Below are 16,181 nucleotides of genomic sequence, written 5' to 3'. Positions count from 1 at the left end.
ATATAACGGATGTCCATCTGCTTTTATCTATTTTTGTATTGTGCGGTTTAATGATATAATGATATAACAAAGATGTGATTTGACACTATCATTACTTTGTGCATTTTGTTGGTATCTGCATGGTCATATAGGTATGGCCATTGTACAAATGACTTGGCCCTTTCCTTTCTTGTAAGTACTCTCAGCAGGGAACGCAGTATACTCCTTTACTGTAAATTATGGCCCCACTATGGGTCTTTTAGAATACCCTACGGCAGTAAATCTCCAACCTGTGGCTCTCTAGTGGTTGAAAAACAACTCCAATCTTGTCATAGGCTATATTGGGGAACAATTGCAGTTGTCGTTTTGCAACTGCTGGAGAGCCATAGGTTGGTGAAACATTGTCCTAGAGATTACCTCAACAGAGACAACCCCTTTCCTATTGTAGCCACTGTGGTAATCATCTGATCTCAACATGGTCTGACTTCTAGCACCCTAAACAATAGGAAAACCCTTATCTGACTTTACATTTCCCCTCCTGTGGATATAGCAAGGAAAATGTAGTGTTATACGGTGGCCATTCATAGGGTTGAGCATCTGTATGATACATAGATGGCTGTAGTCCACCAGACCATGAGATGCTCTTAAAACGCCTAATGTGGAACAGGGACTGGGGTTATCTTCATGAGTATTGTCTCTTCACATTGCCTTTGTTTGACCTCAAGGCCTAAGGAATATTTTATGCAAGAAAGGTATTTGGCTGTAGTTTGTGTGTTTTATGAATTTTTTGGCACTTCCTTTTCTTTTTATTTGTATTTCATTTTTGGAAAGTAGTGCAATACATTTTTATATGTTACATTCCATAATTTCTAATAGTTTTATCTGTCCTTTTCTTTAGATTTTTTTTGTATGTGCACATTTCTTTGTAACTTTCTTTTTTTTAAAGTTTTTTTTGGACATTTATTTGTCCTAGTTTAAAGTCATTTGCACTGAAGAGCATTAGTTTGAGAGTTACTGCACTGTGATCTATGTAATCTCTGTATTGTCAGAAGAAATTTATAATTGGATGTCCCATTGAGATCATTGTTTGATTCCTTTTAGTTTTGTTCTCATTACTTTTTTTTTTTTTTTTCCTCCTTTTTAGGGCGCCATGGCATGGCAATAACATTGGTAACTCAGTATGACATTCATCTGGTGCATGCTATAGAAGAAAAGATCAGTGAGTGTCTGGTTATTTGTAATTTTTTATTTATTTTTTTGCATTTTTATTGATTCACTTACCGTATTTTTCGCTTTATAAGACGCACTTTCCCCCCCCCCCCCCAAAAGTGGGGGGGAAATGGCAGTGCGTCTTATAAAGCGAACACTGCCATGTTTACTTTGGTCACGCTGATACATCGCAAGCCGCAATGTATCAGCGGGGTGGGAGGAGGGGACGGAGGCTGGCAACACTCGCGGCGGGGCCCGATGCAGTCACTGTACTGTAATACATCGGACCCCGCTCACGGTAATTATCACATGTAAAGTCTATAATCTTCAAGCAGTGTCTCTGCTTTAAACTAGGGCAATCCTCTGTAGTGCAACTCACTATGAAAGCGGCAGGCAGAGCGGCAGCGTAACCTCGCGATTCTCACTCATTCATGGGAAGGAAGTGGGAGGAGCATTAATGAGTGAGAATCGCGAGGTTACGCTGCCGCTCTGCCTGCCGCTTTCATAGTGAGTTGCACTACAGAGGATTGCCCTAGTTTAAAGCAGAGACACTGCTTGAAGATTATAGACTTTACATATGAAAACGGCTTCATTACACTCTGCTTTCTTCTATACCAGTACTCACTATGAAAGCAGCGGTCCAGCCGGCGCGTGACGTCACTCACTCGGTCATGCTCCTCCCACTTCATTAATGAAGCTGGCAGGAGCGTGACTGACTGAGTGAGTGACGTCACGTGCTGGCCGGACTGCTGCTTTTATAGTGAGTACTGGTATAGAAGAAAGCAGAGCCATTAAAAGATTTTACATATAAAGTCTACTGTGTGCCCTGTGGTGTAATGGGGGTCACTATTCACACAGGGACAATATACTGTGACACATGATACTGTGACCAGCATAAGATCATCTTATGCTGGTCACAGTATCATATGTGTCACAGTATATTGTCCCTGTGTGAATAGTGACCCCCATTACATAAGATGCTATATATGATGCTACATCCCCCGTAGTAGTGCGTCACCCACAGGTCCCCCCATAACAGTGCGTCACCCACAGGTCCCCCCATAACAGTGCGTCACCCACAGGTCCCCCCATAACAGTGCGTCACCCACAGGTCCCCCCATAACAGTGCGTCACCCACAGGTCCCCCCATAACAGTGCGTCACCCCCAGGTCCCCCCATAACAGTGCGTCACCCCCAGGTCCCCCCATAACAGTGCGTCACCCCCAGGTCCCCCCATAACAGTGCGTCACCCCCAGGTCCCCCCATAACAGTGCGTCACCCCCAGGTCCCCCCATAACAGTGCGTCACCCCCAGGTCCCCCCATAACAGTGCGTCACCCCCAGGTCCCCCCATAACAGTGCGTCACCCCCAGGTCCCCCCATAACAGTGCGTCACCCCCAGGTCCCCCCCATAACAGTGCGTCACCCCCAGGTCCCCCCATAACAGTGCGTCACCCCCAGGTCCCCCCATAACAGTGCGTCACCCCCAGGTCCCCCCATAACAGTGCGTCACCCCCAGGTCCCCCCATAACAGTGCGTCACCCCCAGGTCCCCCCATAACAGTGCGTCACCCCCAGGTCCCCCCATAACAGTGCGTCACCCCCAGGTCCCCCCATAACAGTGCGTCACCCCCAGGTCCCCCCATAACAGTGCGTCACCCCCAGGTCCCCCCATAACAGTGCGTCACCCCCAGGTCCCCCCATAACAGTGCGTCACCCCCAGGTCCCCCCATAACAGTGCGTCACCCCCAGGTCCCCCCATAACAGTGCGTCACCCCCAGGCCCCCCCATAACAGTGCGTCACCCCCAGGTCCCCCCATAACAGTGCGTCACCCCCAGGTCCCCCCATAACAGTGCGTCACCCCCAGGTCCCCCCATAACAGTGCGTCACCCCCAGGTCCCCCCATAACAGTGCGTCACCCCCAGGTCCCCCCATAACAGTGCGTCACCCCCAGGTCCCCCCATAACAGTGCGTCACCCCCAGGTCCCCCCATAACAGTGCGTCACCCCCAGGTCCCCCCATAACAGTGCGTCACCCACAGGTCCCCCCATAACAGTGCGTCACCCACAGGTCCCCCCATAACAGTGCGTCACCCACAGGTCCCCCCATAACAGTGCGTCACCCACAGGTCCCCCCATAACAGTGCGTCACCCACAGGTCCCCCCATAACAGTGCGTCACCCACAGGTCCCCCCATAACAGTGCGTCACCCACAGGTCCCCCCATAACAGTGCGTCACCCACAGGTCCCCCCATAACAGTGCGTCACCCACAGGTCCCCCCATAACAGTGCGTCACCCACAGGTCCCCCCATAACAGTGCGTCACCCACAGGTCCCCCCATAACAGTGCGTCACCCACAGGTCCCCCCATAACAGTGCGTCACCCACAGGTCCCCCCATAACAGTGCGTCACCCACAGGTCCCCCCATAACAGTGCGTCACCCCCAGGTCCCCCCATAACAGTGCGTCACCCACAGGTCCCCCCATAACAGTGCGTCACCCACAGGTCCCCCCATAACAGTGCGTCACCCACAGGTCCCCCCATAACAGTGCGTCACCCACAGGTCCCCCCATAAGTTCAGGTCCCCCCATAAGTTCAAAACCCCTCCAAAAGCACACCATTAGTTCAAAACCCCTCCAAAAGCACACCATTAGTTCAAAACCCCTCCAAAAGCACACCATTAGTTCAAAACCCCTCCAAAAGCACACCATTAGTTCAAAACCCCTCCAAAAGCACACCATTAGTTCAAAACCCCTCCAAAAGCACACCATTAGTTCAAAACCCCTCCAAAAGCACACCATTAGTTCAAAACCCCTCCAAAAGCACACCATTAGTTCAAAACCCCTCCAAAAGCACACCTTTTGTTCAAAACCCCTCCAAAAGCACACCTTTTGTTCAAAACCCCTCCAAAAGCACACCTTTTGGTTCAAATTTTTTTTTCTTATTTTCCTCCTCAAAAATCTAGGTGCGTCTTATCAGGTGCGTCTTATAAAGCGAAAAATACGGTATATTTTTTTTCCACCAGGAAAGTAATGGGGTTTCCCAGGATTTTAACATTGATGACGATCCTCAGTATAGGTCATCAATATTAGTTCAGCGGGGCTTAGAAACCCAGCACCCCCGCCAATCAGCGGTTTGAAGAGAAGGCCGCACTCCATGTGAGCGCTGCCTTCTCCATTGTTTATCTGCTTGCCATTAACATTGCAGCAGAGAACAGGTGTAATTACAAGCTGTCCCATTCACTTCAATAGGACGGCTCGTTACTAGTCAGGTGTATAAGAACAAGCTGTCTCATCTGCTCACCGCTGCAATGTCATTGGTGAGCAGGTAAACAATGAAGGGAAGGCTGTGCTCGCATGGAGCACGGCCTACACTTCAACCAGCTGATCGGCGGGGTTGCTGGGTGTCTGACCCCTGCAGATCTTTTATTAATGACCTCTTCTGGGGATAGGTCATTAATATTAAAATCCCGATCAACCCCTTTAAGGATTTTACAATATCTTTAACACACTCCATTTGTTCCAGTATTAAATTAATGTACATGCCTCAATGATGATATAAATAAGTAGACTATAAAGGGGGTGTTCAATAAGGCTGTGCTTTTTTGATTCATGATTTAGGGCTCATGCACACAAACGTATATTTGGTCCACATCCAACCTGCATTTTATACCCTTTAGGCCTCATGCACACGACCGTTGTTTTATTCCGTGTCCGTTGTTCCGTTTTTCGTGATTTTCTGCGAACCCATTGACTTTCAATGGGTCAGTTGAAAACTCGGCTAATGCACCGTTTGCCATCCGCGTCCGTGATGCGTGGTTCCAGTCCGTCAAAAAAATATAACCTGTCCTAATTTTTTTCACGGAAAACGGTTCGCGGACCCATTCAAGTCAATGGGACCGTGAAAAAACGCGGAAGCACACAAGATTATCATCCGCGTCCGTTTTTTTCCTATCATTTGGATGGCAAACTTGACTTAGATTTTTTTTTACTTTCCTTCATGTCTGGTGATCCTCCAAAAATAAAAAAAGGCACACGGAAACAAAAACGGGAACGGATCACGGAGCAACGGAACCCCATTTTGCGGAACGGAACACAACAACGGTCGTGTGCATGAGGCCTTATTAGTATATTTGGCAATAGATCCATGTATCTCCCAGCTAAAGGTTGAATGCTGAAATATTTGGGATCTGGGTCATGGACGACCTCTCAGAAGATGTGTGAAAGTAAAGCTTCAATTTAATAATTCTTTATTTCTCAATGGGCAGACATGAAGCTGCAAGACTATATGGTGAAAGAAAGTGAAGTCCTGAAAATCCTCACCCAAGTGAATGTCACCAGGCGGGAATGTGACATTGTAAGTACACTCTTCCTTCCGGATACTAGCAGATGCTGAAATGTACCGTAGTTACCAATTGCTAACACTTGGTGTCACGGTGACTAGTGACATGCATTCTCTCTTGCTTCTAGAAACTGGAATGTACAGACTTTGATGAAAAGAAGGAAATAAACAAGCGGAAACAACTCATTTTAGAAGGAAAGGTAAGGAACAACCAGATGAAATATTGTCATGGGCTCAATTGCTGTCCATTCTGTGATGCATTTACTGTGTTCTTTTATATGTTTAACCAATGCAAGACTAGGTCTTTTTTCTTCTGGTAGGGAATGTCCACATGGTATGTATATGCTGTAGACTTTTTCATCTTTGGATTGCAATAGGGTGAAATCCATAACAAATCTGCACATAACACATGTGGAATTTTCTGCAGTCTGCTGTGGACGTACAATTATGGTTTTGCTTTTTTCAAGTACATGAGCATTTGAAACCAATATCTGCTTTCTCTTTTGGTGATTGAAATATTTTTTTGCATCTTTTTTGAGGCCGTTTTTATGCCTATTTTATATTTGTAATTTTTCATGGTGAAATCAGAGGAAGATATAAAAAAAGCTAAGTGTCTTTAATGTTGCTTTTTTTTTAACAGCTCAGAGTGCCACACATTTGTGTTTAAGTTTCCCTAAGGGTCCATTCACACGTCCGTTTTTTCTTTCCTGATCTGTTCCGTTTTTTGCGGAACAGATCTGGACCCATTCATTTTCAATGGGTCCTGGAAAAAAACGGACAGCACAATGTGTGCTGTCCGTTTCCGTTGTTCCGTTCCGCATGTCCGTTTAAATATAAAACATGTCCTATTCTTTTCCTGAAAAATCGGATCCTGGTACAATACAAAGTCAATGGATCCGCAAAAAACGGATGACATACAGATGTCATCCGTTTTATACGGAATCCGTTCCTGGAAATTACATTTAAATATTTTTTTTTTTTTTTTTAACCACTTGCCATCTGGACCATTTGCCCCCTTCCTGACCAGGCCAAATTTTGCAAAACTGACATATCTCACTTTATGTGGTAATAACTTTGGAACGCCTTTATTTATCCAAGTCATTCAGAGATTGTTTTCTCGTGACACATTGTACTTCATGATAATCATAAATTTGAGTCAAAATATTTCACCTTTATTTATGAAAAAATCCCAAATTTACCCAAAAATTTGAAAAATTCGCAATTTTCTAAATTTCAATTTCTCTGCTTTTAAAACAGAAAGTGATACCTCATAAAATATTTATTATTTAACATTCCCCATATGTCTACTTTATGTTGGCATCATTTTGGAAATGTCATTTTATTTTTTTAGGACGTTAGAAGGCTTAGAAGTTTAGAAGCAATTCTTCAAATTTATAAGAAAATTGCCAAAACCCACTTTATAAGGACCAGTTCAGGTCTGAAGTCACTTTGTGGGGCCTACATAGTGGATACCCCCATAAATGACCCCATTGTAGAAACTACACCCCTCAAGGTATTCAAAACCGATTTTACAAACTTTGTTAACCCTTTAGGCGTTCCACAAGAATTAAAAGAAAATGGAGATCAAATTTTTAAATTTCACTTTTTTGGCAGATTTTCCATTTTAATAAAAAAAATTTCTTTAACACATCGATGGTTAACAGCCAAACAAAACTCAATATTTATTACCCAGATTCTGCGGTTTACAGAAACACCCCACATGTGGTCATAAACTGCTGTATGGGCACACGGCAGGGCGCAGAAGAAAAGGAACTCCACATGGTTTTTAGATGCCATGTCCCATTTGAAGCCCCCTGATGCACCCTTACAGTAGAAACTCCCAAGAAGTGACCCCATTTTGGAAACTAGGGGATAAGGTGCCAGTTTTATTAGTACTATTTTTGGGTACATATGATTTTTTGATCATTCATTATAACACTTTATGGGGCAAGGTGACCAAAAAATTGGTTGTTTTAGCACAGTTTCTATTTATTTATTTTTACAGCGTTCACCTGAGGGGTTCAGTCAAGTGACATTTTTATAGAGCAGATCGTTACGGACGTGGCGATACCCAATATGTATACTTTTTCTCATTTATTAAAGTTTTACACAATAATAGCATTTTTGAAACAAAAAAATTTATGTTTTAATGTGTCCATGTTCTGAGAGCTATAGTTTTTTTTATTTTTTGAGAGATTTTCTTATGTAGGGGCTCATTTTTTGCAGGATGAGGTGACTGTTTTATTGGTACTATTTTGTGGGACATACGCGTTTTTGATCACTTGGTGTTGCACCTTTTGTGATGCAAGGTGACAAAAATTGCTTGTTTTGACATTTTTTTTTTTTCATTTTTTTTTTACAGTGTTCACCCGAGGGGTTAGGTCATGTGATATTTTTATAGAGCTGGTTTTTACAGATGCGGCAATACCTAATATGTATACTTTTTTTTATTTGTTTCACTTTAACACAATAATAGCATTTTTGAAACCAAAAAAATGATGTTTTAGTGTCTCCATGTTCTAAGAGCTATAGTTTTTTTTATTTTTTGAGAGATTTTCTTATGTAGGGGCTCATTTTTTGCGGGATGAGGTGACGGTTTTATTGGTACTATTTTGTGGGACATACGCGTTTTTGATCACTTGGTGTTGCACCTTTTTTGATGCAAGGTGACAAAAATTGCTTGTTTTGACAGTTTTTTTTAATTTATTTTTTATGGTGTTCACCCGAGGGGTTAGGTCATGTGATATTTTTATAAAGCTGGTTTTTACGGACGCGGCAATACCAAATATGTCTATTTTATTTTATTTTTTCTATTTTTAAATTTTTTTTTTATTCCTTACTTGGGAACTATTTTATTTTTTCAACCCTTTATTTTTTTTATTTTATTTTACACTTTTCGTCCCCCATAAGGTCATACAAGACCTCTGGGGGACATTTACTTCACTTTTTCTTTTTTTTTTTCACTGTTGATTTCTCCTGTAACTGGGGCTGACATAGTAGCCCCAGTTACAGGACAAATGCACCCCTAGAGAGGCTGTACAGCAGCAATCCAGCGCTGTACAGCCTCACAGCAGGGCTGATCGAGGTCTCTGAGAGACCTCACACAGTTCCTGCACACTCCGGTCACTACGGTCACATGACCGCCGGGCCGGAACAGGAAGCGCACAGCGCTTCCTTCTCTGCAGACACAGCGCTCGGTGAGCGCTGTGTCTCCAGCGATCTAGAAGGCAGGGACACCTGGGCACTGTCCCTGCCTCCTCTCAGGGTTGCCCTGCTGTCACTGACAGCGGGCAACCCGATCAGCAGCTGCACGATTAGCGTGCAGCTGCTATTTCTGAAAGGACGTTCTAAAACGTGCTTTCAGAAATAGACGTCCACCCATAGGACGTTTATATCCTATGGGCGGACGTGAAGCGGTTAAAGAAATCCAAACAACTTTATTTGCTTATTGAAATTTATACATGTTTCCGTTTTTTGCGGATCCGCAAAAAACGGATGACATACGGAAACATTTTCAGGAACAACGGATCCGCAAAAAACGGACCGAAAATCGGATTGTAGAAAAATACTGACGTGTGAATGTAGCCTAATGGTCATATTTATGTAAGAAACCTTTGATAGACATTTTAATGGTGCATTCATTTTGGAATTCCTGTTTTCTAACGTATTAGCCCCAGTTTTGGGATAAGTGCATCCTCTTGAGATGGACTGTAGACTTCATTAAGTTTCAATCCTCAAACCATGTTTTTTTATGGACCTCACTTTGGGCACTGGGGCACAGTCATGCTGGCACAATAAAGGGCCTTCCCCAAAATGTTCCTACAAAATTGAAAACAAAAAAATTGTCTTTCTATACTGCAGCATTAACCCCTTAACGCATAATGCCGTATATGTACGGCATTACGGACCCACAATTGTATAGAGTGAGCTGCTGCGGTGAGCCTGCTCCATATGTGGTGGGTGTCGGCTTTATGATACAGCAGGAACAGTGTCAGAATCCTATTCACCCTAATAAATCTCTATTAGGGTGAATAGGACAAAGGATCAAAAGATACCAGGTTGTAGCCCCCTAGGGGGACTGATTAGTTATTAAATAAAAAGTTACCGGTAAATAAATAAGTTAAAAAAATGTAATAAAAATTTAAATCATGCCCCTTTCCTAATTTTACATATAAAAATATATAAACAATAAAAAAAATAAACATATTGGGTATCACAGTGTCCAAAAATGTTTGAACTATTAAAATATAAAAAAATAAAATTTCCTGTGCGGTGAACGCCATAATAGAAATAAAATGAAAAAACATGCGATACACAATTTTTTTAGCTTTTTTTAAAAGTCTTAGATACCACAAAAATGGTACCAATAAAAACTACAGCTTGTTACGCAAAAAAAGCCATCATACAGCTCTGTAGACCAAAATTTTAAAAAGTTATGGCTGTCAGAATTTGACTATGCAAATTAAATAACCTGTGTATATATATTTTTTTCAAAAAGGTTTTTTTTTTTTTTTTTTTTTTTTTTTTTTTTTGAGTAATTAACCAAAATAATAACTATACAAATTTGGTATTGCCGCAATCCTATTGAGCCGCAGAATAAGTGTCATTTTTAGTGCACAGTGAACAGCATGATGTCAAATTCCCATTTTCCAATACAAGACATGGTAAATTAAATGTTGGCATTAAAATGCATTTTGTCCTGCAAAAAATAAGCCATCAAATGGCTATGTGAATGGAAAAATAAAAAAAGTTATGGCTATTTGAAGGTGGGGAGGGAGTCCCTGTCTTTAAAGGGTTAATGTTACCCTTCATTGGAAATGAGGGGCCTAGCCTAAACCTAACATGGTTTAACAAAGAGGCAATGTGTTTTGCACCTGTACAGTTGATGCTTGGTATTGTACATGGTGATTTTTGATTTTATGTAATTGCTTAAAAATTAAAACCAGTTTCATGTTGTAGCTGACATCCACTGCAGTGGTCACAGGCACAGCTATTGAGCCCATGCCACTCCTAAAGTTTTGCATTAATGCTGCAGAGCACAATCTACTTCCCACCAATGCTGTAAATGTATGGTGGACAAGCCGTTAATGCTGTTAATTGTTTTTTTATTCAATTTTAAGGATCCAGATCTGGAGGCAAAAAGAAAGGCAGAGCTTGAAAAAATCAAAAAGCAGAAAAAGAAATTCAAAGAACACATTCAGGAGACAATGCAGAAAGAACAAGATGCCGTTGTACGCAGGAAGTTGAAGAAGAAACGACTCAGACAAGAAAAGAAGTTTGCCAAAGTTCAGCTGAGCAGTGACTGAATCTGCATTCACTTACCAGAACAGACCCTAGACAAACGACAGACAATAGGGCAGCAGGAGTTGACCATTTTCTAGTGTACTACGTGTGGCGTTAGTACATAAATATTATCCTAATAGACTTTCCTTACAATAATAAGGAAACATTATGTCATCCTGTGTTTACCATTGGTATGTGTATTTCATTGGGGAGCAGCAGTTCTATGACCTATAACCCATGTAGAAAATATTTAAAAGAAACACCAGTTTCCCTTGGGCTGCTTAATCTTCCTCTTACAAGTCAATTGGAACTAGAGAGAGATGTACCGTATATGTCATGGCAGGCAGTTACTGGTGGCGCACTGAATATCCTCAGTTCCTTTTACACCATTTAAATTCCGATAAGAAGCTTGAATTCAAAGATTTTGGGCTCACACACACGAACGTATTTTCTTTCCGTGTCCGTTTCATTTTTTTGCGGACCATATACGGAACCATTCATTTCAATGGGTCCTCAAAAAAAACTGAAGGTACTCCGTGTGCATTCTGTTTCCGTATGTCCGTATTTCCGTTCCGCAAAAAAATAAACAGGTCCTATTATTGTCCGCATTACGGACAAGAATATAGTACTGTTCTGTTAGGGGCCAGCTGTTCCGCAAAATACAGAATGCACACGGAGGTCATCCGTATTTTTTGCGGATAGCAAAATACATACGGTCGTCTGCATGAGGCTTTTGGGAAAGATTTATCAAGACCAACACTTTGTGTGCCTAATTTATTCTCCTAAGCATGAATCTACAACAGCTCTGAGCTGCCATATATTTCTGGCTTCACTTGTGCCTGAGAACTGGTATCCGTGAAGATAAATTTGTCTTGGGTACTAGCCAAGCCGCCTTTTGGAAAAGTGGTGAGGGTGGTGTAAAAAAAAAAACGACATTCGACTTTTTTCCCCCCAAAAAAAGTTGCATTTAAAAAGTCACAAACACGCAGCTTGCTACTTTTTAATGCCACTTTTCTGGCGCAAGGGAGAAAAATCTCTCTTACAATTTGAAAGTATATAGACTCGTTGATAGGTCCCTGGTAAAGGGAAAGTGGTATTATCTATTTTTTTTTTTTCACCTTTTTAATGGTCTTTTATGTGAATATGTAACTATTGTAATATAATGTTAATAAAGATATGAAATTTACACCATATCTAAGTTAAAAAAAAAGTTTGCATAATGGCTGTGCTTCTTTGTATAATCATAACTGTGAAGGAACAGTTATGTTTGGGCTTTCGTAATGCCTTTTTCAGTTCAGCTGCCAGCTAGATGCATTTCTCTCAGAAGCAGGGTCCGTCTCCCTTCTGTGGAATCTGCCAGCACTGTACTGCTGTGACGTCCTTATTTCCCACTGTTGGTTTTCAGCTTTCTGAGCTCACAGAACAGATGAGGAGTGGGAAATCACACTTACAGAAAGACAGAACGCTCCTGTGATGTTCAGAAGCAGTGTAGCAGCATTTGTTTTGTTAAGCTTACAATCTCAGCTAGCTCTGACATGCTCCCACTTCCTCTCTGCCATCTTCCGTGTCTGTCACTAGGGACGGATCTTGCCTGGCAACTGGCGGTGAGCTACAAATTAGGTGGCAGTGAGACACCTAGTGGTCATGACTTTCCAGCTTTTTTTTTTTCAGGTGGATGCAGGCATATTTTTTAAATGAAGTGATTTACAAATTTGCTAATGACATTATTCTCTATTAAATTAAATTATGTGAAAGTACAGTGACTCTTTTATAGAAACTCCAGTTTATTTTAAAGTGGACAATGAGCTTTGTTAGTGGAAGTTTTGGTCCATATTAGTGTTCTAGGGATGTTCCACCCGAATGGAAGATTTGTCATGTTCTCGCTTTTGAAATGTTTCCTATAATATCAGATTGAATTCTGCCCAAGTTGCATTTGCTTAGTGGTCACGGAAACTTTGATTATGTACGAGACCAGTAATGGTAAACTCATACCAGGTTTGAAGCTTTGGTCTAAGTACAAAATTGAGACCGCTGCTCCACACCACATGGTAACAATAAGTTGCTACTGAACATTCAATGGGTTGTCTCATCTCGCCGCTACAAAGTCTCGACCACCAGGTAGTCGACAAACAGCGGAGTGGGCACGTCCTCTGGCTCCCATTGCTAACTGAGAAACAGCATAGCTTGCTGTGCAATTCTGTTTCTGTAGATCTCATGGACTGCAATGGGAACTACTGCTACAGCTGAGTGCCGGCCCGCATCAATGTTTCCCAGCCACCTGGTGGTCGAGCTTACTCCTTCCTTGCCGCAATAACAGCAAAATGAGACAAGCCTTTCCTATTCAATTATCCTATAGTAATACTAAATAATGCTTGTAGATTTTTCTGTTACTGGGTGTCACCATTTCTAGGGGTCCTATATCTTTTGCTATCAGGGTTCCATGGCACTTGAATTTTGGTTTATAGCACACTGTCAAAGTTTCCACACCTCTGTACTAAATAGTGTAGTTCTTGTTAACTGCTTAAGCTCCAGCTTGGAATTTACATTGCAAAAGTTTAGATTCAATAAAAAAAAAAAAATGCTTGAAAAATGTCTTTAATGAAGACCGTTTAATAATTAAAGATAGTTTGAAGTTACCATAGCTGTGGCCCTACCCGGAGAGGATCATGGAAAGTTCTTTTTTTTTTTTTTTGTTCTACATCATAGTAAAGCTCTATAGAGTTGAGGTCTGGAGGTTGTTTTGGCTGATCCATCAGAGACTGTACTGCAGCTGCCTATATCTTCACAGGGAGAACTACAGTGTTTAGATATATGCCCTGCTACATTATGAAATGTGCATCAATTGAGAACTTACTCTAGGTGATTACGTCTTGATAGAAAGTAGTGAGGGTAACCGAATTCGTATAAGGGGTTGTTTGCGGTTTCCTATTGATGACCTATCAGAAAAGACAGACACTCCAGAGGCTGCCCCTACAGCATGTCAGCTCTGTACAGAATTATTTTTTTTTTTAATAAAGACCAATAAAGAAAATTATTTTTCGCTAAAAATGAGTACTTTGGGGGCGGAGCCTAGCGGCGCATGGAGTAGGACGCACGCCGCACTAGCTCCGGCAAGAATCCTGACTAAAATACCTACAACAGTGGAGATATTCTTTAAAAACAGCCGTAGGAGCGTGGGACATAGCCAGCAAGCGGTCCGGTGCTAAGAAAAATCATTATGCCTGCAAAGAGAGGCAAAACGCAGAGCCGGCAGGACAGGGAGGCAAGATCCCAAGATGGCGCTGAGCAGGAAGAGTGGCCTGACCTGAGGGCGGCGGTGAGTCAGGGAGCGGCAGCGCGGCTAGAGCGCTTCGCTCACAAGTCACACCAGTCCCCCAGTCATGTATGGGGAGAAGGAGAGGGCACCATGGCACAAGTGGAGGAAGGCTTAGGGGAGCAAGATGGCCCCTGTAATGACGACCAGCAATCCCCAGTTCAGCATGAGGGGGGGCGAGTGCTAGCCTGTGCAGCATTGGGAAGTGTCTGCCAGTGATCAATGCCCCTGAGCCCACCTTGAAAGATGTGATGGCAGCTATTGCTAGCTGCAACGCCACCCTCCAGAACATGAATATTAATATTGGAAGTCTAAAAGTGGACATGTCCATTATCCGTCATGACCTGCATAAAGTGGCTGAACGCACCTCAGAAGTAGAGAGGAGGGTCTCGGATCCGGAAGATGGGGCTGTTACCCTACAGAGAGAGAGCCGGGCTGCGTCAAAGGATATAGCGGCGCTCTATGCTAAAACCGACGACTTAGAAAACCGCTCTCGCCGCAATAATATAAGGCTGGTGGGCATTCCTGAGAAATCTGAGGGCCCAGAGGCTACTGATTTTATTGAAAAATGGCTTGCGGAAAAATTCTGTGATAGAGGACTCTCTGCACTTTATTAGCGGGGGTTATTATCGTCAAAGGTGCTAATGATGGCAATTCTAAAATGCTGAAACGTACAGTCCTGGTATATTTTGTCCGGGGGGGGAAAAAGGGAAGAGATGGGAATCTGTAATCTGGTATTTAACATTGTTTTTCCCTGCGGCTGCTGGGAGGTGGAAAGTTGTAGATCTCAAATGTACTTTTATATATGTATGCATTCTTATGGGACCTGCTACGAGAATACTTAGCTGGAATGTGAGGGGAATGGCGGATGCTACAAAGAGACACGGTCTGTTCCGTTACCTATCTAGATATCAGCCGGCAATAATATGCTTGCAAGAAACGCATATGACCAAACAATCTATACATGTCATGCAAAAGCCGTGGTTGGGTTATTCGGTGCACTCCGTCTTCTCCTCGCATTCCAGGGGGGTTAGTATCCTAATTCATAAGAATATCATATTTGAATGCCTGAGGGTATGTGTGGATGAAGAGGGAAGGTTTATAGGAATGCATTGTGTGGTCCAAGGGATGAGAATGGTGTTAGCGACAATCTATATACCCCCACCATTTTCCTCGGTACCTTTAAGGAAGCTTATAGAATTCATGGCAGAATTTTCTGAACTTCCAATGTTAATAGTGGGAGATTTTAATAATGTACTTGACAGTTCGCTTGATAGATGCCAGATCACACCTAGTGGTAGTAGTACGGGTTAAACCTCGTTTGCAAAAATACTGAGGGAAGTAGGTCTGATGGATGTATGGAGAGAGATAGAAAAATGAAAAAATGTAGCAGCACTACAAAAATTGAATACTGTTCCTTACTGTGGTGGTGCCCGCTGTGTCAGAAGCCAGTCTTATACTTCCCAGATCCAGATGCGATAGTATGAAAACTGCAGCACTCTCCAGCCTTCGTTCTTTCAATCCTTTATTCACCAGTACAAAAAATGCGACGTTTCGATCTATGTGATCTTTCTCAAGCAATGAGAAAGATCACATAGATCGAAACGTCGCATTTTTTGTACTGGTGAATAAAGGATTGAAATGTATGGAGAGAGACCCACCCCCTGGACAGGAAGTACTCGTGTTGCTCCTCGACATATGGCTCCCTGTCGCGTATAGATCTGGGTCTGGTAAATGCTCATATGTTCCCGTTTGTACAGACCTCAGAGTATCTTTCTAGGACCCTATCTGACCATTCCTTATTTAGCATCACCCTTGATATATCTGTGACGGCCAGGCCGGGGGTTAGATACTGGTGACTAAATGCCTTTTGGTTAAAACTGATGGGTGATCCGTCCGATATGCTTCAATCCCTTAGGGAATATTTTTGTATAAATGAAGGGACTGCGTCTCTGTTAGTCGTCTGGGAAGCGATGAAGGCCTTCCTCAGAGGATCCTTTATTAAAACAGTCAGTCGGATTAAATCTAAATCTAGAGAGCTTGATCGGCAGAAACAT

At 42.6% G+C, this 16,181-nt stretch overlaps 1 protein-coding gene across 1 annotated transcript in view; it reads left to right on the top strand.

Moving 5' to 3' along the window:
- The window catches only part of DDX49 (DEAD-box helicase 49), a 52,152-nt gene extending 40,788 nt beyond the window's left edge, over positions 1-11,364 (top strand). Inside the window, exons 10-13 of the mRNA XM_040417432.1 lie at positions 1,124-1,198; positions 5,455-5,543; positions 5,657-5,728; positions 10,649-11,364. Of these exons, the coding sequence (XP_040273366.1) occupies positions 1,124-1,198; positions 5,455-5,543; positions 5,657-5,728; positions 10,649-10,834 (422 nt within the window). The 3' untranslated portion in view covers positions 10,835-11,364. The remainder of the gene's footprint in view (positions 1-1,123; positions 1,199-5,454; positions 5,544-5,656; positions 5,729-10,648) is intronic.
- The last annotated feature ends 4,817 nt before the right edge of the window (positions 11,365-16,181 follow it).

Source organism: Bufo bufo, chromosome 2 (genome assembly GCF_905171765.1).
Source record: "Bufo bufo chromosome 2, aBufBuf1.1, whole genome shotgun sequence".
Taxonomy (NCBI): domain Eukaryota; kingdom Metazoa; phylum Chordata; class Amphibia; order Anura; family Bufonidae; genus Bufo; species Bufo bufo.
The sequence above is the reverse complement of the archived record's forward strand: the minus strand, read 5'-3'. Positions and strand labels throughout refer to the sequence as shown.